Source organism: Hemitrygon akajei, chromosome 7 (assembly GCF_048418815.1).
Source record: "Hemitrygon akajei chromosome 7, sHemAka1.3, whole genome shotgun sequence".
Classification (NCBI taxonomy): domain Eukaryota; kingdom Metazoa; phylum Chordata; class Chondrichthyes; order Myliobatiformes; family Dasyatidae; genus Hemitrygon; species Hemitrygon akajei.
In genome coordinates this window covers 23,325,917-23,351,295 of record NC_133130.1, presented here as the reverse complement: position 1 = coordinate 23,351,295, position 25,379 = coordinate 23,325,917, and the positions used below count along the sequence as shown (strand labels likewise).

Genomic DNA, 25,379 nt, shown 5'->3' with positions numbered 1-25,379 from the left:
TGTCCACGATAGTCAGGAGGTGCCGCGCCCCGCGTGACACAGGCAGGGGGCCCATGATATCCACATGAATGTGGTCGAAACGCCGGTGGGTGGGGTGGAACTGCTGCGGCGGGGCCTTGGTGTGTCGCTGCACCTTGGCCGTCTGGCAGTGCAGGCACGTTCTGGCCCAGTCACGGACCTGCTTGCGGAGTCCGTGCCAAACGAACCTGCTGGAGACCATCCGGACGGTAGTGCGGATGGAGGGGTGGGCCAAGTTATGAATGGAGTCGAACACGCGTCGTCGCCAAGGTGCCGGGACGACGGGACGGGGCTGGCCGGTGGCGACGTCACAGAGTAGGGTCCTCTCACCTGGGCCTACGGGGAGGTCCTGGAGCTGCAAACCGGAGACTGCGGTCCGGTAACTCGGGATCTCCTCATCTGCCAGCTGTGCCTCTGCCAGCGCCTCAAAGTCTACCCCTTGGGAAAGGGCGTGAATGTTAGGACGAGAGAGCGCATCCGCCACGACATTGTCCTTACCCGAGACGTGCCGGACGTCCGTCGTGTATTCAGAGATGTAGGACAGATGGCGCTGCTGGCGGGACGACCAGGGATCGGACACCTTTGTGAATGCAAAGGTAAGCGGTTTGTGGTCCGTGAACGCGGTGAAGGGCCTACCTTCTAAGAAGTACCTGAAATGCCGGATTGCCAGGTATAGCGCCAACAGCTCCCGGTCGAAAGCACTGTACTTGAGCTCGGGTGGCCGCAGGTGTTTGCTGAAAAACGCCAGGGGTTGCCAGCGGCCCGCGATGAGCTGCTCCAGTACCCCACCGACTGCCGTGTTAGAGGCGTCCACCGTGAGGGCGGTAGGGACGTCCATTCTGGGGTGCACTAGCATCGTGGCATTCGCCAAGGCATCCTTCGTTTGAATGAAAGCGGCGGCGGACACCTCGTCCCAGGTAATGTCCTTGCCCGGACCGGACAGCTGAAGGGAGGAAGCGGTGGTAGAAATTGACCATACCTACGAATTCCTGCAGGCCTTTGACCGTGGTGGGTCGGGGGAAATGACGGACCGCATCCACCTTAGCGGGCAGAGGGGTTGCCCCGTCTTTAGTAATCCTGTGGCCCAGGAAGTCAATGGTGTCGAGCCCGAACTGGCATTTGGCCAGGTTGATCGTTAGACCGTAGTCACTCAGCCGGGCAAAGAGCTGTCGGAGGTGGGACAGATGCTCCTGACGACTGCAGCTGGCTATGAGGATGTCGTCCAAATAGATGAATGCGAAGTCCAGGTCGCGTCCCACCGCGTCCATCAACCGCTGGAACGTCTGTGCGGCATTCTTCAGGCCGAACGGCATGCGGAGGAACTTGAAAAGGCCGAACGGGGTGATGAGAGCCGTTTTGGGGATGTCGTCTGGATGCATCGGGATTTGATGGTATCCGCGGATTAGGTCCACCTTGGAGAAGATCTGCGCGCCGTGCAGGTTGGCTGCAAAGTCCTGAATGTGCGGCACAGGGTAGCGGTCCGGTGTTGTAGCCTCGTTCAGCCTGCGGTAGTCGCCGCACGGTCTCCAGCCCCCTGTCGCCTTGGGCACCATGTGCAGGGGAGAGGCCCATGGGCTGTCAGACCGCCGTATGATCCCCAATTCCTCCATCCGGGTAAACTCCTCCTTCGCCAGTCGGAGCTTGTCCGGGGGAAGCCGCCGAGCGCGGGCATGGAGGGGTGGTCCCTGGGTCAGGATGTGGTGCTGTACACCGTGTCGGGGCATGGCTGCCGTGAACTGTGGTGCCAGAACCGATGGGAAATCCGCCAGGACCCTGGTGAAGTCGTTGCCGGACAGCGTGATGGAGCCGAGGTGAGGGGCCGGCAACTGGGTTGCACCCAGGGGGAATGTCTGAAAGGTCTCGGCGTGAACCAGTCTCTTCCTGGGCAGGTCGACCAGTAGGCTGTGAGCCCGCAAGAAATCCGCACCCAGAAGCGGTTGGGCTACGGCGGCCAGTGTGAAGTCCCACGTAAACTTGCTGGAGTCGAGCCGTAGCTGCACCGGACGGGTGCCATAAGTCCTTATTGTGCTGCCGTTCGCGGCCCGCAGGGGGGGACCTGGCGCCCTGCTGCGGGTGTCGTAACTCGTCGGAGGTAAGACGCTGATCTCGGCACCGGTGTCGACCAAAAACCGGCGTCCCGACTGTTTGTCCCAGACATACAGGAGGCTATCCCGAAGGCCAGCCGTCGTAGCCATCAGCGACGGCTGGCCCTGGCGTTTCCCATGGAATTGGCAGGGCGGGCGACAGCGGCGGGCATCTGCGCCCCACCGCTGGTGGTAGAAACACCAGTGTTCGTTGGGCTCCACAACCCGGCCTCTGGGTTTAGCGGGCTCTGCGGCTGGGCCTGGACTGGTTTGCTGCTGGGAGCGTGGCCGGGTGATCTGTGCGATGGGCGCCCCACTCACCTTCTTGGCGTTCCACAGCGCGTCCGCCCGGGCTGCCACCTTCCGGGGGTCGCTGAAATCCGCGTCGGACAGCAGCAGGCGTATGTCCTCGGGCAGCTGCTCCAGGAATGCCTGCTCAAACATGAGGCAGGGCGTGTGTCCGTCGGCCAGAGACAACATCTCATTCATCAAAGCCGATGGAGGCCTGTCTCCCAAGCCATCCAGGTGCAGTAAGCGGGCAGCTCGCTCGCGGCGGGAGAGCCCGAAAGTCCTTATGAGCAGGGCTTTGAATTCCATGTACTTGCCGTCTGCCGGGGGAGACTGTACGAACTCTGCGACCTGGGCCGCTGTGTCCTGGTCGAGGGAGCTCACCACGTAGTAGTAACGGGTGTCCTCTGAGGTTATTTGCCGAACATGGAATTGGGCTTCTGCTTGCTGAAACCATAGGTGAGGTTGTAGCGTCCAGAAGCTTGGCAGCTTCAAGGAAACCGCGTTAACAAACGCAGCGTCTGCCATCTCCGGTCCAAAAAAACGGTTGGACCGTCGGGGTCACCAATGTAGCGATGTGCTACGCGCAGCGCTGAAATTACGACACGGAGTCGGTAAACTGCAACCACGGAATAAGTTTATTTCACAAACACAGTCTTGCTTAAAAGCCTGTCTCCCCCCACTCGAAACTTGGAGAGGCACGTAACTGAAACTCCCTGAGGCTATGTATCTTTGTCTCTGGCTCTGGCTAATTGTCAGCCGGTTCGAGTGTGCTAGTAATTGGGTCGCCACAATGTATTACTTACCAGAATTGCTTTTGGTTGTGTGGAATGCTAAATCCTGTTTTCATTGATGAAAATATGTCCTTAGAAGTTTTATCTAGTGTAAATTTTTATGTCTGTTATTTCTCTTCCTCCTCCTCCTCCTATCCAAGGTGATGGTACTCTAAGTGCATTTAAGTGCACATTGTGTTTTCTAAAATTTGTCTCAATTCAGTTCTGATCTTTCTTTACAAATTTTCAAGATTGGTTTCAGACCAAGATATTATGTAGATGCCATATATGGGCACTACAAAAGTGTTTGTTGCCTTTGTTATATTTTTACTATTGAGCTCTGTTTGGTAGATTTTCTTAAGCTTGAAATAAATTCTTTTGAAAGCTTTCCCTTGATCGCACTCTGATCTATTTACTTTGCTTGTTGATATCGTACCTAGGAAAGTATTTAATCAACTTAAAACAGCAGGTTTTGTGCTTTGAGGATTTTGTATCTTCAGCTAAATGGGAAAGGGAAGAAGGTCCAGGATGGTGGGGTCTTTGATTAAGGTGCAAGATCAGAATGAGGTAGACTGCAAGTCCAAATTATTGACATAGTGAGACGTTCAATAAAACAACACAAGAGATTCTGCAGATGTTGGAAATCTAGAGCAACACACACAAAATTCTGGAGGAACTCAACATCTCTGGAAAGGAATAAAGTTTTGGGTCAAGTACTGATGAAGGATCTCGGCCTGAAACGTGAACTCTATTTCGTTCATAGATGCTGCTTGACCTATTGAGCTCTTCCAGCATTTTGTGTTTTACATTCAGTACAACAGTGGGGTAGAAGCTGTCTTTGAGCCTGGTGGTAAATGCTTTCAGGTATTTGCATCTTCTGCTCAATGAGAGAGGAGAGAATATCCAGGGTGGATGGGGCCTTGGGGAGGCAGCGTAAAGTATAGACAGTCCAAGGAGGGGTAGCTGGTTTCAGTGATATGCTGAGTTGTACATACTGAGCTTTAACAGGAGGTGTCAGTATCCACCACATGGCCACAACAATGCCTTCAGAGAGATCTCAGTCTTAACTCTGCCCATACAAAACACAACATAGCCGTACTGAGCCATAGAAGATTATTCCAGAAACATTACAAACCAGTACTCAGGTTAAAAATTCTTCCACTGAGTTTAATGTTTGAAGATTCTTCAGCAGTGATTTTGGTAGTCTGGTTTTAAGACCAAGGCAAATATCAACATTAAAAACTCCAGTGGATTGAAGTCCGTGAGTACAATGGATTCCAGTTGATTTGGACACATTGGGACAACACCTTTAGGCCCATTTAAGCAACTGCCCCAATTGGTCAAAGTTCCGTAGAAATAGTTAAAATGTATAAAAGAAGATAATCTATCAATTAACTAAGTAACAAATTATGTATTTAAATGAAATACAGCACAAATTAGAATGCCACCAACAGTTCTACATTACAATAAAACTGCATTAGTCCCTAATAGTTATGGACAGAGGAATTAATCTGCTGTGTCCTTTTAATTGACTGTAAATGACAATTGTATCTCCCAAATCTTCATTTTTTATTGTAACATTCAAAGTTCAAAATTGTTATTATCAAAATACAGATATGTCACCATATACAAACCCAAGGTTCATTGTCTTGTGGGCATTCACAGTAAGCACAAGAAATGTAATAGAATCGATAAAGGACTGCCACAATATGATGAACAAGCAACCAATATGCAAATACAAAAGAAAAAAACTGATAATAAATAGATAAGCAATAAATATTGAGAACATGAGATGAGGAACATTTTGTGGGAACTGGTTGTGGGAACATTTCAGTAATGGGGCTAATAAGTTATCCCCACAATTTCAAGAGCCTGATGGTTGAGGGCTAATATCTGTTCCTGAACTTGGTGGTGTGTGGGTCCTGAGGCTCCTGTACTACCTTCCTGATGGCGGTAGCGAGATGACAGTATGGCCTCACAATGATTGTTCACACTTACAAAATTCCTAACTTGTTGAATTAGTGAAATGGATTCATTTTCACTCCTGGCCGTTTCTAGCAAGCCTGAATGCTTGAAACCACAGTGAGCGTAACAGTACCGAATTGTCTTACTGCTTATTTTTCGCCAGGTATCGGTGACAAAAATCACTGATTTTTAAACCCTCACACACACACAACTGACGCCATTTAAAAATTGACTGCTGTAAACATAGTGTAGTATCTAACGATCATGCAAGTACATGCTACTCACACCAGTTAGAAACTGTTTACAGTCTACTGCCCCAGTGAAGCACATGGTATCCCAAAAGGAATTCCAGCTATTTTCTCAATTTATTTTACATTCTTCCAGTGTTGTCCCAAATAAACGGCTGCCCCAATTAACCAATGTCCCAATTGACTGGAATCTACCGTATTAAGTGCGTGGATTGTATAAAATCGACACACACAAAATGCTGGAGGAACTCAGCAGGCCAGGCAGCATCTATGGAAAAGAGTAAACAGTCGATGCTTCAGGATGTCATCAGGACTGGAAAAAAGATGAGAAGTCAGAGCAAGAAGGTGTGGGGAGGGGAGGATGTAATACAAGATAGGTGATGGGTGAAATCAGGAGAGGTGGAGGGGTGAAGTAAAGAACTAGGAAGCTGATTGATGAATGGTAAAAGGCTGGAGAAGGGGGAATCAGATAGGAGAGGGTAGAAGGCCATGGAAGTAAGGGCAGGGGGAGGAGCACCAGAGGGAGGTGATGAGCAGGGTAAGGAGATAAGGCGGGAGAGGGAAATGAGGGTGGGGAAATGGTGAAAGAGAGGGTGGGAGCCATTACCAGAAGCTCAAGAAACAGATGTTCCAAATGTTGTTCCCTGAGTGTAGCCTCATTGCAGCAGTAGGGGAGGCCATGGACTGACATGTCAGAATGGGAAAGGGCAGTAGAACTGAAATGGGGGGGCTACTGGGAGATCTCACATTTTCTGGTAGGCAGAGTATAGGAACACAGCGAAGCAGTCTCCCGATCTATGTTTGGTCTCACTGATATACAGGAGGCCACAGTGGGAGCACAGGATACAGTAAATGACCCCAACAAACTTACAGCTGAAGTGTTGCCTCACCTGGAAGGATTATTTGGGGCCCTGAATGGTACTGAACGAGGAGGTGTAGGGGCATATGTGCCATTTGTTCCACTAGCAAGAGGAAGATCAGTGTGGACAGATGAATGGACAAGGGAGTTGCATAGGTAGCAATCCCTGCGAAAAGTGGGAAGTTTGAGATGGATCCCGTTGGAGATGGCAGAAGTTAACAGAGAATTATGTGCTGGACGTGAAGGCTAATGGGGTGGTAGGTGGGGACAAGAGGAACCCCATCCCTGGTGGAGTTGTGGGAGGATGAGGTGAGGGCAGACATGCATGAAATGGAAGAGATGCGAGGACATCATTGATAGTGGAGGAAAGAAAGCCCCTTTCTTTGAGGAAGAAGGACATCTCATTAGTTCTGGAATAAAAAGCCTCATCCTAAGAGCGGATGAATTGAGAGAAGGGGATGGCAATTTTACCAGTGACAGGGCAGGAAGAGGTAGGGTCCAAGTAGCTGTGAGAATCAGTGCGTTTATAAAATATAAGTAGATAAACTGTCTCCAGAGATAGAGCCAGAGAGATTGAGAAAGGAGAGGGAGGTGTTGGAAATGGACCAGGCAAATTTGAGGGCGAATGGAAGATCTCGGCAAAGCTGATGAAGTCGATGAGCTCGACATGGGTGCAGGAAGCAGCACCAATGCAGTTGTTGATGTAGCGTAGGAGAAGTTTGGGAAATGATATGGGTGTAGTCTTGCAACGTAGACTGTTCCTCGTAGTCGACAAACAGGCAGGCATAGCTGGAACCCATGGGAGTGCCCACAGATACACCTTTTGTTTGAAGGAAGTGGGAGGAGCCGAAGGAGAAGTTATTGAGGACTAGTTCCGCCAAACGGAGGAGAGGGTGGTGGAGGGGAGCTGGTTGGGTCTGTTGTCTAGAAAGAAATAGAGAGTTTTAATACCCTCCTGATGGGGGATGGAGGTGTATGGGGACTGGAAATCCATGGTGAAAACAAGACAATCGGGGCCACGGAACCTGAAGTCATTGAAAAGATCCAGAGCATGTGAAGGAAGTGCCATGGATTTAGTTAGGAAAGGACTGAATCAGGTGCGATAAAACAGAAACAAAGTATGCAGATATAAGTTTGGTGGGGCAGGAACAAGTATAAACAATGAGTCTACCTGGAGCAGCAGTTTTAAGGATCTTGGGTAGGTGGTAGAAACAGGAAGTGTGGGGTGTGGGAACTATGAGGTTGGTGGCAGTGGATGGGAGATCCCCAGAGTGTATAAGGTTGCTGATGGTGCAGGTGACAATAGCCTGGTTCTCCTTAGTGGGGCCCTGTTCAAGGGGTAAGCAAGAGGAGGTGTTTGAAAGTTGTTGCCCGGCCTCAGCAAGGTAGAGGTCAGTACACCAGACAACTACAGCAACCCCTGCCCCCTTTATCTACAGGTTTGATGGTGAGGTTAGGATTAGTGAGGAGAGAGTGAAGAGCAGCGTGCTCGGAAGCAGTGGGGTTAGAACTGGAGAGAGGAACAGCAAAGTCAAAATGTTTGATGTCTCGTTGGCAGTCAGCAATTTAAAACGAGAGATTCGCGGGCGTTTCTCCATCTATCAGCAGCGTCAACAGAGCTCTGTGAACTAAATAAAAATACAGAAGGGAGAAGTGGAGCAGTCATTGTCTGGAGTGGGCCAGTGACGAGAGTAGAAGTGACAGGCTTTTGCTCAAAAGAGGCTTTGGCCTTTTTTTAATCTCTCTTACTACACCATTTAAATGGCTGTGGTTTGCTCTTTGTGCCAGATGTTGGAGAACTGGGAGACCCAGAGTCTCCTGGGGAACTATTTCTGCATGAAGTGCATCCGGCTGCAGCTCCTTGAAGACCGTATTGGGGATCTGGAGCAGTAACTAGATGAGCTTTGGCTTGTACGGGAGAGTGAGGAGATAATTGATCAAAGTTACAGAGAAGTAGTCACTCCAAAGTTGCAGGAGGCGAGTAGCTGGGTGACTGTCAGGGGAAATGGAAATAGTGAAAGCAAAGCACCCCTGTGGCCATTCCTCTCAAAAACAAGTGTACTGCTTTGGATACTTTTGTGGGGGATGACCTCTGGGAGAATGCCCCGGCGACGGGTTACAGGCACTGAGCATGGGTCCGTGGCGCAGAAGGGAAAGAGGGAGAAGGGAGTGCTAGTGATTGGGGACTCAATAGTGAGGGGAACAGACAGGAGATTCTGTGGACGTAAACAGGACACCCTGATGGTAAGTTGCCTCCTAGGTGCCAGGGTCAGGGACGTCTCAGATCGTGACCACAACATTTTAGAGTGGGGGTGGAGCAGCCAGATGTCTTGGTACATATTGGTACCAATGACATAGGAAGGAAAAGCAAAGTCCTGAAGAGAGAACTGAGAGAGCTAGGTAGAAAGCTGAGAAGCTGGACATCCTGGGTAGTAACTTCTGGGTTGCTATCTGTCACGCGCCAGTGAGGGTAGGAACAGGATGATTTGGCAGATAAATACATGGCTGAGAAGCTGGTGCAGGGGGCTGGGCTTCAGGTTCTTGGATCATTGGGATCTGTACTGGGGGAAGTATGACCTGTTCAAAAGTGACGGGTTGCACCAGAACCCGAGGGGGACCAATATTCTTGCAGGCAGCTTTGTTAGAGCTGTTGGGGAGGGTTTACTAATTTGGCAGGGGGGTGGGAACCGGAGTGAAGAGACTCAGGATAGGACAGATGGTAAAAAGTAAAGGTAGCATGCAGTCAGACTGTCAGGAAGGGCAGGCAGGTGATGGGATTTGCAGCCAACAGGCTGAGTATCAAATCATCAGGGATGCAGAATCAAAGGATAGCAGAAACAGTACTCAAGGTGTTGTATCTAAATGCACGTAGTATAAGAAATAGGGTGGATGATCTTGTTGCAGTATTACAGATTGCCAGGTATGATGTTGTGGCCATCACCGGATCGTGGCTGAAAGATGGTTCTAGTTGGGAGCTGAATGTCCAAGGTTACACCTTGTATCAGAGGGATAGGAAGGTAGGCAGAAGGGGGTGGTGTGCCTCTACTGGTAAAGATGGCATTAAATCAGTAGAAAGATGTGACATAGGATCAGAAGATGTTGAATCCTTGTAGGCTGAGTTAAGAAACTGCAAGGGTAAAAGGACATTGATGGCAGTTATATACAGGCCTCCCAACAGTAGCTGGGATGTGGACCACAGGTTACAACAGGAAATAGAAAAGATGCGTCAAAAGGGCAATGTTATGGTAGTCATGGGAGATTTTCACATGCAGGTCGATTGGGAAAATCAGGTTGGTAATTGATCTCAAGAGAGTGAGTTTGTTGAATGCCTACGAGATGGCTTTTTAGAGCAGTTTGTTGTTGAGCCGACTAGGGGATCAGCTATACTGGATTGGGTGTTATGTAATGAACTGGAGGCGATTAGGGAGCTTAAGGTAAAAGAACCCTTAGGAACCAGTGATCACAATATGATTTGAGTTCAACTTGAAATTTGATAGTGAGAAAGTAAAGTCTGACGTAGCAGTATTTCAGTGGAGTAAGGGAAATTACAGCGGTATGAGAGAGGAGTTGGCCGAAGTAAATTGGAAGGAGCTGCTGGCAGGGATGTCAGCAGAGCAGCAATGGCGTGTGTTTCTGGGAAAAATGAAGAAGATGCAGGACATGTGTGTTCCAAAAGTGAAAAAATATCAAATGTAAAATAGTACAACCATGGGTGACAAGGGAAGTCAAAGCTTTGTAAAGGCAAAAGAAATGGCATACAACAAAGCAAAAATTAGTTGGAAGATAGAGGACTGGGAAGTTTTTAAATAGCTACAGAGAGCAACTAAAAAAATTATTAGAATGGAAAAGATGAAATATGAAAGCAAGCTAGCAAATAACATCAAAGTGGATAGTAAAAGTTTTTTCAAGTATGTTAAAAATAAAAGAGAAATGAGAGTGGATATAGGACCTCTAGAAAATGAGGCAGGAAAAATAATAACGGGGGACAAGAAGATGGCTGATGAACTAAATGAGTATTTTGCATCAGTCTTCACTGTGGAAGACACTAGCAGTATGACTGATGTTGTAGTGTGAAGTAAGAGAAATGGGTGCAGTTACTGTTACAAGAGAGAAGGTGCTCAAAAAGCTGAAAGATTTGAAGGTACCTAAGTCACCCAGACCAGATGAACAGCACGCTGGGGTTCTGAAAGAGGTAACATTAGAGATTGTGGTGGCATTAGAAATGATCTTTCAAAAATCATTGGACTCAGGCATGGTGTCAGAGGACTGGAAAATTGCAAATGTCACTCCACTCTTTAATAAAGGAGGAAGGTAACAGAAAGGAAATTATAGACCAGTTAGCCTGACCTCAGTAGTTGGGAAGATGCTGGAGTCATTTATTAAGGATGAGGTGATGGAGTACTTGGTGACACAGGACAAGATAGGACAAAGTCAGCATGGTTTCCTTCAGGGAAAATCCTGCCTGACGAACCTGTTGGAATTCTTTGAGGAGATTACAAGTAGAATAGATAAAGGGGATGCAGTGGATATTGTATATTTAGATTTTCAGAAGACCTTTGACAAGATGTCACACATGAGGCTACTTACCAAGTTAAGAGCCCATGGTATTACAGGAAAATTACTAACATGGTTAATGCATTGGCTGATTAGTACGAGGCAGCGAGTGGGAATAAAAGGATCCTTTTCTGGTTGGCTGCCAGTGACTAGTGGTGTTCCGGAGGGGTCGGTGTTGGGACCATTTCTTTTTATGCTGTTTCAAAATAATTTAGATGATGGAATAGATGGTTTTGTTGCCAAGTTTGCAGATGATACAAAGATTGGTAGGTAGTGTTGAGAAACCAGGTTGGATGCAGAAGGACTTAGGTAGGAGAATGGGCAAGAAAGTGACAAATGAAATACAATGTTGGAAAATGCATGGTCATGCACTTTGGTAGTAGAAATAAATGTGCGGACTATTTCCTAAATGGGGAGAAAATCCAAAAATCTGAGATGCAAAGGGACTTGGGAGTCCTTGTGCAGAACACCCTGAAGATTAACTTGCAGGTAGTGTCGGTAGTGAGGAAGACAAATGCCATGTTAGCATTTGTTTCAAGAGGTCTAGAATACAAGAGCAGGGATGTGATGCTGAGGCTTTATAAGGCACTGGTGAGGCCTCACCTTGAGTACTGTGAACAGGCTCTGGATATTCAGGAGTCTGATAGCTTGGGGGAAGAAACTGTTATGTAGTCTGGACGTGAGAGTCAATTTTAGAAAACCTAGCACATTTATTTTTCAACATAGTCCCCTCCTACATTTACACACTTAGTCCAGCGGTCGTGGAGCATATGGATCCCTTCTTTGTAAAAATGGGCCACAGCAGGGGTGATTGATAAGTTCGTGGCCTAAGGTAGAAGGAGGTGAGTTATACAGTTCTTATTACATACGCGTGCAGTGAAAATGCAGAAAGTTTGAAGTTAATAACTCATCTCTTTCTACCTTAGGCCACAAACTTATCAATCACCCCATGCTGTGGACCACTTCTGGAGGTCCAAGACGCCGACTTCTGCAAAGAAGGGATCCGTGTGCTCCACGGCCGCTGGACTAAGTGTGTAAATGTAGGAAAAATAAATGTGCTAGGTTTTCTAAAACTGACCCCTTCTACCTTAGGCCATGAACATATCAATCACCCCCCCGTACATGGCATAAAAAAGGTTGGTAATCCCCGATTTAGAGTGTAATTGTTTTTTGGTTTCTATGTATATTCATAAATAAGTAGTAACCTGCTGCTGTTCAAAGAAAATTTATTATCAAAGTATGTCAAAGTCACCATATACAACCCTGAGATTCATTTTCTTGGGGTCATTCTCAATAGTATCAATGAAAGACCACACCAACTGGGCATACAACCAGTATGCAAAAGACAATAACTGCAATTGCAATATTGCTGAAAAGCTGTTTTGCACAAGATAAGCACTTTCTGATCCAGTGCCATAAACCTTAGCAATCCCCTTCATAGCTGAAAATATGTAAAATTGTTTACAACAGTTCACCGGCACAGAGGTCAGGTGACAAATTATTTTTTACCTAGTGACTACTAAGTTTAAGCCTAAAAAGAATTTCCAACGAGCCCATAAACAGGCACAATCAGGGAAATGCACCTTGGTATTAACGCTGCAGATAGTATAGTCAGTCTCGTGTTGAATCTGTTGTCATTTCACAAAGCCCAATTAAATGTTTGCAGTAATGAGATTTGCAGGATATAATTTGCCTTTGAAGTTTTTGGACCTTAATTGGGAGATTTCAGACCAAAATCCACTGATAAACAAAAATATTCCTTATGCATCAGCCTTGCAGAGTGGGCTTTTGTTTTAGTAACTATGGGACGTGATGAGTTACACGGAGGAAAGTATTACCACTACAAAAGGGAAGCTAGTTAATGAAGATGAATTTGAAGGAGGGTGAGGTGGGGTGCATCTTGATCTCAGTCCGTGATCTGAAGGGTGATGCATGACACATCTGGTGTAGCTTCTGCCTCACCGCTCTAGTGACCCGGGCTGTATCCTGAGCTCCAGTGTGGAGCTTGCATGTTGTCCCATGGTCACACGGTTTCTCCTGCATGTTTTGGTTTGCTCCCACATTTCATAGATATGTGTAGGTGAGTGGAGGCTAATGTGAAGGGAATAAAATAGGATTCAAGTAGATGGGTGATTAATGGCGGGCCAGAGTGCCTGTTTCTAAGCTGTATCTCTTCCCACAGAGACAATCAGAAATGTTACCTGTCAGTAAATTCATCATGTCTTCTTTAGAAAAAACAGACAGGGGTTCCTCAAGGGACTCTTCCAGTGCTGTCAATATTTCAAGACCATCCAAGAGCATGTTTTTGTCAAAGTCATGCAGACTGGAAAAAGGGAAAAAGATATAAGGCGATTAATTATCCAAGAGGTGTGGAAAAAATTTAAAATTGTACTCTAAAGGAACCATCACACATTTGGGAAGTTCCCTTTCTAGCTGGCTGTCAAATGTAATTGTTCTGTAGTTTTATTGACTTCTATTTATTACTTGATGCCTGAGAGTTGTATTGAAACTATTCTCTACAATAAGGGAAGACAGGTAGTTTTGGATGTTGGTGGGCAGTGCACGGCAATACCTTCTGTACCCAACAACTATAACAATTATTGAGCACATCTACATGAAACGCCACAGGAAAGCAGCATCCATCATGCAAGCACCCCCAGTATCCAGGTCATGCTCTCTTCTCACTGCTGCCGTCAGGAAGAAGGTACAGAAGCCTCAGAACTCACGCCAGCAGGTTCACTTACAATTACTACCCTTCAACCATCAGGCTCTGGAACGAGAGGGGATAACTTTACTCACCACATCATTGAATGTTCCCATAATCAATGGACTCACTTTCAAGAACTCTTCATCTGATATGCTTGATATTTATTTATTTATTATTGATTCTTCTTTTTGCCTCTGCACTTTGGCTGAACACACTAGTCAGGTGGTCTTACATTGATTCTGTTACTGTTATTCTATAGATTTATTGAATGTACCCACAAGAAAATGAACCTTAGGGTTGTATATGGTGACATGTATGTACTTTGATAATAAATTTACTTTGAACTTCGAACATCCAATTATTTCTGTTGAATTTCTTATCATTCTCAAAATGCGGCGACAGCTGGCATGACTTGTATTAAATACTCTGTAGTGGTTGCCTTAGGAAATATAGTGATGAGCTTCCTTCATGAAACACTGTAGTTAAGTATTGCAAAGGTGCTCTGATTGCTTCTGTGTCTGGTATGGAGATGCCAATGCACAGGATTGTAAGAGGCTTCAGAGGGCTATAGACCCAGCCAGCTCCATCATGGGCATAGCATCCACCTCACCATCCAGTATGTGCCCTCTTCTCAGACCTACTGTAAGGGGAGAGGTCAGTTTTAGGAACAGCTTCTTCCCCTTCACCATCAGATTAATGAATGGTCCATGAACACTACCTTGCTATTGCTCCTTTGTACTATTTATTATTTTTATTGTTATTTCTGCACTGTACTGATGCCACAAAACAACCAATGATTTACAGCATGTCGGTGACAGTAAACCTGATTCTGACATACACTGTCAGGTAGTGATATTCTGCAACAATAATGGAGCGAAGAACACTGCTTTCAAAGGAGTTCAAATGGAGTCATAGGGATACAACATAGGAACAGGCCCTTGAGCCCATCTAGTCTGTGCCAAACCATTAAACTGCCTCCCCCCATCAACCTACACTTGGACCATAGCCCTCCATACACCTACAATCCATGTGCCTATCTAAACTTCTAAAATGTAGAAATTGAGTTGGCATGCATCACTTGTACTGGCAGCTTGTTCCACCCTCTCACGGCCCTCTGAGTGAAGAAGTTTCCCCTTAAACATTGCACCTTTCACCCTTAACCTGTGACCTCTAGCTGAAGTCCCACCCCACCTCAGTGAAAAAAGCCTGCTTGCATTTACCCTATCTATACCCCTCATGATTTTGAACACTATCAAATTTCCTCTCAATCTTCTATATTTCAAGGAACAAAGTTCTAACCTATTCAATCTTTCCTTATAATTCAGGTCCTCCAGTCCTCTCAACATCCTTGTAAATTTTCTCTGTACTCTTCTAACCTTCCTTACATGTTTCTTGAACAAAAAACTGCACACAATACTCCAAAATTAGACCTCATCGATGTCTTATACAACTTCAACATAACATCCCATCTCCTGTACTCAATACTTTGATTTATAAAGGCCAATGTGCCAAAAGCTTTCTTTACAATCCTATATATCTGTGACACCATTTCATTGAATTATGGACCTGTATTCCCAGAGCCATTTGTTTTCTACCACATTGCCCAGTGCCCTACCCTGGTTGGCCTTATTGAAGTGCAAAACCTCACTCTTGTCTACATTAAGTTCCATTGGCCATTTTACAACCAATTTTTCCAGCTGATGCAGATCCCTCTGCAAGCCATGATAGCATTCCTCACCGTCCACGACACCACCATTCATCTGCAACTTTGCTGATCCAGCTAACCACATTATCATCCAGATCATTGATATAGATGATAAACAACAAAGGATCCAGCATCAATCATTCCAGCACACCGCTAGTCACAGGCCTCCAGTCAGAGAGGAAACCATCTACTATCACTCCCTGTTTTCTCCTGCAGAGCCAATGTCTAATCCAATTTAGATGTCTCTGCTAGGGCCCTGAGAATTTCTGCACTTGCCTTACACAGGGTGCATGAGAACATCCTGTCAGGCCCTGGGGATTTATCCATGGTAATTTGCTTTAAGATAGCAAACACCTCCTCCTCTCTAATCCGTATAGGGTCCATAACCTTGCTGCTGCTTTGCCTCACTTCTATAGACTCTGTGTCCACCTCCCAAGTAAAAGCAGATGCAAAACATCAATCTAAGAATTCCCCCAACTCTTTTAGCTCCACGCATAGACTACCATTCTGATCTTCCAGAGGTCAAATCTTGTCCCTTGCAATCCTTTTGCTCTTAAAATATCTGTAGAATCCCATAGGATTCTCCTTCACCATGTCTACTAGAGTAACCACATACTTTTTAGCCCTCCTGATTTCTTTAAGTGTTTTCTTGCATTTCTTCTACTCCATAAGCACCTCATTTGTTCCCACCTTCACTTTTGAAGCCCTCCCATTTAGCAAGAATACCCTTGCCAGAAAATCCAGTCCCAATCCACACTTGCCAGATCCTTTCTGATGCCCTCAAAATTGGCGTTTCTCCAATTTAGAACCTCAACTTGGGGACCAGACCTATCCTTTTATTTACTTCGAAACTAATAGCATTATGATCACTAGATGTAGAGTGTTCTCCTAAACAAACGTTTGTCAGCCTGCCCTATCTCATTCCCTCATTCAAGTCTCACATACCAGAAGTCAACTTGGCTTATTTCTTTAACCCTGCTTTTAGTGATGTGTAGTTCCTGCATTAGCACTTTAACCAAGGTAGCCAACCAAGTAAGCCAACCCAGAATCTATGTGCACTGAGCATTTAGGAGAGCCCAGCTAACACTGATTTGCCTAACTGTTAAAAAGCTTCTTATTAAGTGGGAATACAAGCATTTCTGAAGAAAGATCAAGGTTAAAAAGAATTCTTACCTTGTTTGTGCTGGACATCTGCCACTTCTGCTGGTTACTTAACATGATCAGATGTTATTAACATGATTTGGGCAAAAAAAATAAAGGTTTAGTTTGACTTTTCAGTGGCACTTCAGCAAGAATGTAACTGCAGATGTTTACATGTTCAGACTCAGCAGACGTAACTACATTAAGCTCTGAAACTGATGTGAACATCAGATAATTACAATTTTAATAATAATTAATGCCTTTATTATTTAACAAATGCAATGTCTCTCACAAAGTCTGCATTTGTTTAATAATAATTATTGTTTTTCCTTAACAGATATGATCCAATAGTGGTATGTGTGAAAGGAGGAGGGAGGGGGACACCGTATTGATGATACCAGCTTCTTTCTTGTGTCTGGGACACCCTTGAGTGGCCCAAATGATCAGTGTGCTGAACAATAAACCTTAGTGTAAACAGCTGAGGAAAAATATTGGAAAAACATTTATGAAGACTTTCAACAGAAGTGCAGAAGCACCTGACTCACGTGAAGTAGTAGAATTCCAGCTCATTCTCTGACATTTTGTCCAAGTCAATCTTTCCAAGATGCTGTTTCAGTTCCTCCTCAAGGTGGCTGCAAAGACAAATATGATTTCATCTTGGATGTGAAATAGTAGCATTGCATTAAGGGCAGAGAGGGACTTTGAACTCAGAAATTCCTCATCTGTTTTCAGAAACAGGGAATGAAAGGGTTAACATATTAGAAGCATTTGATTGCTCTGGACCTATCCTCACTGGAGTTTAGAAGAATAAGTGGGGGGGGGGGGGTGGGAATCATTGAAACATAACAAATATTGAAAGGTCTAGATAGAGTGGATGTGGAGAGGATGTTTCCTACAGTCTTGGACCAGTATACATAACCTCAGATAGAGGGACGTCCAATTTGAACAGATGAGAAGGAACTTCTTTAGCCAGAGGGTGCTGAATCTGTGCATTTCATTGCTATAGATGGCTGTGGAGGCAATTCATTGGGTATGTTTAAAGTGGAGATTGATAGGTTCTTAATTAGTAGGGCTGTCAAAGGTTATTGTAGGAAAGACGGATGATAGTGGTGAAAATGAGGTAGCTGGTTCACAGAGGTAATGTGTAGTGAGGAGAAGCTGATAATAGGGCAAAATAACAGGATGAGTTGCAACGTAAAAGGCTGACAAAATCAAAATGGTGAATACAGGACTGAAGGTGTTATATTCAACTGTGTGCAGTATATAGTAAGGTACATAAATGAACTTGTATCACTGTTACAGATTGGCAGGTATGATGTTGTTGGCATCACTGAATCATGGCAGAAAGAAGATTAAGGCTAAGAGTTTAATGTCCAAGGATACATGTTGTATCAAAAGGAGAAGCAGGAAGGTAGAGGGAGGCAGAGTTCTGTGTTGGTAAAAAAAAAAGAAATCCAATCATTAGAAAGAGGTGACATAAGGTTGGAAGGTGTTGAATCATTGTGGATAAGCTAAGGAACTGCCAGGGTAAACAGACCCTGATGAGAATTGTAAACAGACCCACAAACAGTAGTAAGGATGTGGTCTCCAAATTACAACAGGAGATAGAAAATGCATGCCAAAAGGGCAATGTTATAATAGTCATGGGCGATTTCAATATGCAGGTAGATTGGGAAGATCAGGTTGGTGCTGGATTCTAGCAGGAGGAACTTCTAGAGTATTGATGAGATGGCTTTTTAAGAGCAGCTTATGGTTGAGCCCATGAGGGGATCAGCTATTCTGGACTGGCTGTTGTGTACTGAACTAGAATTCATCAGGGAGCTTAAGGTAAAAGAACACTAAGGAGCAGTTATCATAATATGATCAAATTCACCCTGACATTTAAGGACAAGCTAAAGTCAGACATATCAGTACTACAGTGGAGTAAAGGGAATTACAGAGGCATGAGAGGAGTTGGCCAGAATTGATTGGAAAATGACACTGGCAGGGATGATGTCAGAGCAGCAATGGCTGGAATTTCTGAAAGCAATTCAGAAGGCACAGCATAAAAACATTCCAAAGAGGAAGAAATATTCTAAAGGCAAGATGACACAACCGTGGCTAACAAGAGAAGTCAAAACCAACATAAAAGCCAAAGAGAGGGCATAATAGAGCAAAAATTAGTGTGAAGTTAGAGGATTGGGAAGCTTTTAAAAACCAACAGAAGGCAACTAAAAATGTCATTAAGGTAAAGATGGAATACACAAGTAAGCTAGCCAATAATATTAAAGAGGATACCAAAAGTTTCATCAGATATCTAAAGTGTAAAAGAGAACCAAGACTGGATATCAAACTATTGGAAAATGATTGTGAAGAGGTTGTAGTGGGGAACAAGAAAATGCTGGATGAACTGAAAAAGTATTTTGTATTAGTCTTAATTGTGAAAGACACTAGCTGTATGGTGGAAGTTCCAGGTGTCATGAAGTGTGTGAATTTATCATTACTAGAGAGAAAGTTCTTGGGAAACAAAGATCTGAAGGTAGATAAGTCAGCTGGACTATATGGTGTACACTCCAGAGTTCTGAAAGAGGTGGCTGAAGAGACTATGAAGCATTAGTATGGTTCCAGAAGACTGGAAAAATGTAAATGTCACACCATTCTTCAAGAAAGGAGAGAGGCTGAAGAAAGGAAAGTACAGACAAGTTACTCTGCCCTTAGTGGTTGGGAAGGTGTTGGGAATTGATTATTAAGGATGAGGTCTCAGGATACTTGAAGGCACTTGATAAAATAAACGGTAGTCAGCATGGTATCTTCAAAGGAAAATCTTACCTGACACACCTGTATGATTTCTTTGAAAAAATAACAAGCAGGGTGGACAAAGGAGAATTGGATGATGTATTTAGATTTTCAGAAGGCCTTTGACAAGGTGCAACATATGAGGCTGCATAACAAGCCCATGGTATTACAGGAAACATTCTAGCATAGATAAAGCAGTGGTTGATTGGCAGGATTTGGATGATAGAATTGATGGCTTTGTTGCAAGGTTTGTTTCAACTGCAGGAGACAGAAAGTTGTGATTGTAGGGGATTTTAATTTTCCACACATTGATTGGGACTCCCATACTGTTAAAGGTCTAGATGGGTTAGAGTTTCTGAAATGTGTTCAGGAAAGTTTTCTAAATCAATATATAGATGTACCAACTAGGGAGGATGGAATATTAGATCTCCTATTAGGAAATGAGTTAGGGCAGGTGATAGAAGTGTGTGTAGGGGAACACTTTGGTTCCAGTGATCGTAACACCATTAGTTTCAACTTGATCATGGATAAAGATAGATCTGGTCCTCAGGTTGAAGTTCTGAACTGGAAAAAGGCCAAATTTGAAGAAATGAGAAAGGATCTAAAAAGCGTAGATTGGGACAGGTTGTTCTCTTGCAAGGATGTGATTGGTAAGTGGGAGGCCTTCAAAGGAGAAATTTTGAGAGTGCAGAGTTTGTATGTTCCTGTCAGGGTTAAAGGCAAAATGAACAAGAATAAGGAACCTTGGTTCTCGAGGGATATTGGAACTCTGATGAAGAAGAGAGAGATGTATAACATGTATAGGCAACAGGGAGGAAATAAGATGCTTGAGGGGTATAAAAAGAGTAAGAAAATACTTAAGAAGGAACTCAGGAGGGCTAAAAGAAGCCATGAGGTTGCTTTAGCAGTCAGGGTGAAGGATAATCCTAAGGGCTTCTATAGGTATGTTAAGAGCAAAAGGATAGTAAGGGATAAAATTGGTCCTCTTGAAGATCAGAGTGGTCGGCTATGTAGGGAACCAAAAGAAATGGGAGAGATATTAAATGTTTTTTTTGCATCTGTATTTACTAAGGAAACTTGAATGGAGTCTATGAAAACAAGGCAAACAAGTAGGGAGGTCATGGAACTTGTACAGATTAAAGAGGAGGAGGTGCTTGCTGTCTTGAGGCAAATCAGAGTAGATAAATCCCCAGGACCTGACAGGGTATTCCCTCGGACCTTGAAGGAGACTAGTGTTGAAATTGCAGGGGTCCTGGCAGAAATATTTAAAATGTCAATATCCACCGGTCAGGTGCTGGAGGATTGGAGGATAGCTCATGTAGTTCCGTTGTTTAAAAAAGGCTCAAAAAGTAAGCCTGGAAATGATAGGCCACTAAGTTTGACATCGGTAGTAGGAATAAACTACTGGAAGGAATACTAAGAGATAGGATCTACAAGTATTTGGATAGACAGGGACTTAGTAGAAACAGTCAGCATGGCTTTGTGCATGGTAGGTCATGTTTAACCAATCTATTAGAGTTTTTCGAGGAAGTTACCAGGAAAGTGGATGAAGGGAAGGCAGTGGATGCTGTATACACGGACTTCAGTAAGGCCTTTGACAAGGTCCCGCATGGGAAGTTAGTTAGGAAGATTCAGTCGCTAGGTATACATGGAGAGGTAGTAAATTGGATTAGACATTGGCTCAATGGAAGAAGCCAGAGAGTGGTAGTGGAGGATTGCTACTCTGAGTGGAGGCCTGTGACAAGTGGTGTGCCACAGGGATCAGTGTTGGGTCCATTGTTATTTGTCATCAGTATCAATGATCTGGATGATAATGTGCTAAATTGGATCAGCAAATTTGCTGATAATACAAAAATAGGAGGTGTAGTGGACAGTGAGGAAGGTCTTCAAAGCTTGCAGAGGGAATTGGACCAGTTGGAGGAATGGGCTGAAAAATGGCAGATGGCGTTTATTGCGGACAAGTGTGAGGTATTGCACTTCAGAAGGTCAAGCCAAGGTAGAACCTACAAGGTAAATGGTAGGACATGAGGAGTGCAGTAGAGCAGAAGGATCTGGGAATACAGATACATAATTCCCTAAAAGTGGCGTCACAGGTAGATAGGGTCGTAATGAGCATTGGCCTTTATAAATCAAAGTATTGAGTATAAGAGTTGTAATGTAATGGTGAGGTTGTATAAGACATTGGTGAGACCGAATTTGGAGTATTGTGTGCAGGTTTGGTCATCTAATTACAGGAAGGATATTAATAAGGTTGAAAGAGTGCAGAGAAGGTTTACAAGAATGTTGCCGGGACTTGAGAAACTGAGTTACAGAGAAAGGTTGAATAGGTTAGGACTTTATTCCCTGGAGCGTAGGAGAATGAGGGGTGATTTGATAGAGGTGTATCAAATTATGACGGGTATAGATAGAGTGAATGCAAGCAGACTTTTTCCACTGAGGCCATGGGAGAGAAAAACCAGAGGTCATAGGTTAAGGGTGAAGGGGGGAAAGTTTAAAGGGAACATTGGGGGGGGGCTTCTTCACACATAGAGTGGTGGGTTTGTGGAATGAGCTGCCAGATGAAGTGGTGAATGTGGGCTCACTTTTGACATTTAAGAAAAACTTGGACAGGTACATGGATGAGAGGGGTTTGGAGGGATATGGTCCAGGTGCAGGTCAGTGGGACTAGGCAGAAAAATGGTTCGGTACAGCCAAGAAGGGCCAAAAGGCCTGTTTCTGTGCTGTAATGTTCTGTGGTTCTATGAAGATATGAAGATAGGTGAAGGGGTAAGTAGGTTTGAGGAAGTGGAGAGGCTACAGAAGGACTGAGACAGATTAGAAGAATGGGAAAAGACACGGCAGATAGAATACAGTGTCAGGAAGTGTATGGTATTGCACTTTGATTGAGTATTTTCTAAATGGAGAGAAAATACATAAATCTGAGGCACAAGGTGACTTGAGAGTCCTTGTGCAGGATACCCTAAAGGTTAATTTGCAGACTGAGTCTGTGGTAGTGAAAGACTGCAATGTTAGCATTCATTTCAAGAGGACTAGAATATAAAAACACAATGTCATTTTGAGACTTTATAAAACACTGTTCAGGCCTCATTTGGAGTATTGTGAGCAGATATGGACCCCTTATCTTAGAAAGGATGTACTGAAACTGGAGAGGGTGCAAAAGAAGTTCATGAAAATGATTCCAGGATAAAATAGCTTGTCATATGAAGAGCGTTTGATAGCTTTGAGCCTGTATTTACTAGAATTGAGAAGAAAGAGGGGTATCCTCATTGAAGCCTATTGAATGGTGAAAGGGCTTGATAGAGTGGATGTGGAATTGATGTTTCCTATGGTGGGAGAGTCTAAGACCAGAGGACACAGCCTCAGAATAGAGGAATAGAGGGGCTTCCTTTTAGAACAGAGATCAGGAGGAATTTCTTTGATCAGAGAGTGGTGAATGTGTGGAATTCTTTGCCACAGGCAGCTGTAGAGGCCATATCTTGTATACTTAAGGCAGAGGATGTTAAAAGCTTGACTGGTCAGGGCATTAAGGGATATGGGGAGAAGGCAGGAGATTGGGGCTGAGGGGAAAATTGGATTGCTGTGATGAAATGGCGAAGCAGACTTGATAGGCCAGATGGTCCAATTCTACTGTTGTATCTTATGGTCTTCTGGTTATGGTGAGAAAGCAGGAGAACAGGGTTGAGAAGGAAACTAAATTGGGTATGATCAAGTGGTGGCGTAGACTCAATAGGCCAAATGGTTTAATTCTGCTCCTATATCATATGGTCTTATCACACTTGGCTGGCATGTTACAATTTATAGACAATAGACAATAGGTGCAGAAGTAGACCATTCGGCCCTTCGAGCCTGCCCGCCATTTTGAGATCATGGCTGATCAATTCCTATCAATACCCGGTTCCTGCCTTGTCTCCATATCCCTTGATTCCCCTATCCATAAGATACCTATCTAGCTCCTTCTTGAAAGCATCCAGAGAATTGGCCTCCACTACCTTCCGAGGCAGTGCATTCCAGACCCCCACAACTCTCTGGGAGAAGAAGTTTTTCCTTAACTCTGTCCTAAATGACCTACCCCTTATTCTCAAACCATGCCCTCTGGTACTGGACTCTCCCAGCATCTGGAACATATTTCCTGCCTCTATCTTGTCCAATCCCTTAATAATCTTATATGTTTCAATCAGATCCCCTCTCAATCTCCTTAATTCCAGCGTGTACAAGCCCAGTCTCTCTAACCTCTCTGCGTAAGACAGTCCAGACATCCCAGGAATTAACCTCGTGAATCTACGCTGCACTTCCTCTACAGCCAGGATGTCCTTCCTTAACCCTGGAGACCAAAACTGTACACAATACTCCAGGTGTGGTTTCACCAGGGCTCTGTACAAATGCAAGAGGATTTCCTTGCTCTTGTACTCAATTCCCTTTGTAATAAAGGCCAACATTCCATTAGCCTTCTTCACTGCCTGCTGCACTTGCTCATTCACCTTCAGTGACTGATGAACAAGGACTCCGAGATCTCTTTGTATTTCTCCCTTACCCAACTCTACACCGTTCAGATAATAATCTGCCTTCCTGTTCTTACTCCCAAAGTGGATAACCTCACACTTATTCACATTAAACGCCATCTGCCAAGTATCTGCCCACTCACCCAGCCTATCCAAGTCACCCTGAATTCTCCTAACATCCTCATCACATGTCACACTGCCACCCAGCTTAGTATCATCAGCAAATTTGATGATGTTATTTTCTATGCCTTCATCCAAATCGTTAACGTAAATGGTAAACAGCTGTGGTCCCAATACCGAGCCCTGTGGCACCCCACTAGTCACCACCTGCCATTCCGAGAAACACCCATTCACCGCTACCCTTTGCTTTCTATCTGCCAACTAGTTTTCTATCCATGTCAATGCCTTCCCCCCGATGCCCTGAGCTTTGATTTTACCCACCAATCTTCTATGTGGGACCTTATCAAATCGATTTTGTTTCAAGTGTTCCAACATATAATCTAGTCTATCAGTATCCACACATATTATGAAATCTGACATTTAACCTCTCAACAGTGCGGAAGATCCCACTGTGTCCACATTCCTCCCATTTCTATGAGCTATAGTGATAGGGTAGTTATATATCTGGACTAGTATCCAAAAGCCTGGACTATTAATTCAAAGAGATGAGTTCAAATGACAACCAAGGAATTTACATTGAAAAAAAAATTAAACTTAGGTCACTAACATCCATATTTGGTGGGAAATCTGTCGTTCCAATCCCGATCCAGAATCACCAGCTTAGCTGAACTCAGGGTAACCGTGGCAAGCCATTTGGTTCAGGGTCCAGTCACTTTAGGGACAGACATTAGTGCTAGCCTTGTCAATGAGGAAGTAATCAGTAATCAATTAAGGTAAAAATAATTAGGATCATTAGATAATCTACACTGTCAAGCTCCGCAAGTATTTTGAATGTTTTGATCTCTCACGCTTCTAAGCTCTGGGTAGAATAGGCCTCATCTCTCTTGTAGGACAGTCCGAGGATCTCAGGAATCAATCTGATCAATCATCACACTCCCTCCACCACAAGTATACCCTTCCTTTAAAAGAGAGACCAGGTTGAAAGTTGGGCTTCAATAGTCCGGCAAGTACAAGGCAAACAACCGTCTGAAACCTGTGGAAGGAACTGTCTGGGGTTTAATCTGTCCATGTAGATTTAGATTTGACTGATGCTGGAATTGCTTTCCTGGCAAGTTTCCACTTCAGTAAGCTTGAAGCATTTCAGTGAAGTGATAAAATCTCCACTGTCAGACCACACAAGCAAAACGAATTTAATTTGCTTGTGTGGCCTGATAGCACAGATTTTATAACTATTTCGAGCAACAGCACAAGCTAGGAACCGGTAAGCTAAGTGTTTCATAATCAGAAGAAATAAACAGCTTTATCACGTCAGAGTTTAGATCCTACTCACTGATGATTGTCGTTAAAAGGCACATGGTGTGTTGGCCTTGATTAGTCAGGGGACTGAGTGAAAGAGCCACGTGGTAATATTGCAACTCTAGAGACCACATTTGGAGTACTGTGTTCAGATCTGGTCACCTCACTACAGGAAGTATATAGAAGCTTCAGAAGGGTTGAAGAGAAAATTTAACAGGATACTGCCTGGATTAGATAGATAGATACTTTATTCATCCCCATGGGGAAATTCAACTTTTTTTCCAATGTCCCATACACTTGTTGTAGCAAAACTAATTACATACAATACTTAACTCAGTAAAAAATATG

The 25,379-nt window shown here is 44.4% G+C and overlaps 1 protein-coding gene across 1 annotated transcript in view; it reads right to left on the bottom strand.

Annotated features, from left to right (window-relative positions):
• The window catches only part of LOC140730294 (multiple coagulation factor deficiency protein 2 homolog), a 35,210-nt gene that overhangs the window by 4,682 nt on the left and 5,149 nt on the right, over positions 1-25,379 (bottom strand). The window contains exons 2-3 of the mRNA XM_073050507.1: positions 16,887-16,973; positions 12,991-13,112 (exon numbers count right to left, since the gene is read on the bottom strand). Coding sequence (XP_072906608.1) covers positions 12,991-13,112; positions 16,887-16,973 — 209 coding nt within the window. The remainder of the gene's footprint in view (positions 1-12,990; positions 13,113-16,886; positions 16,974-25,379) is intronic.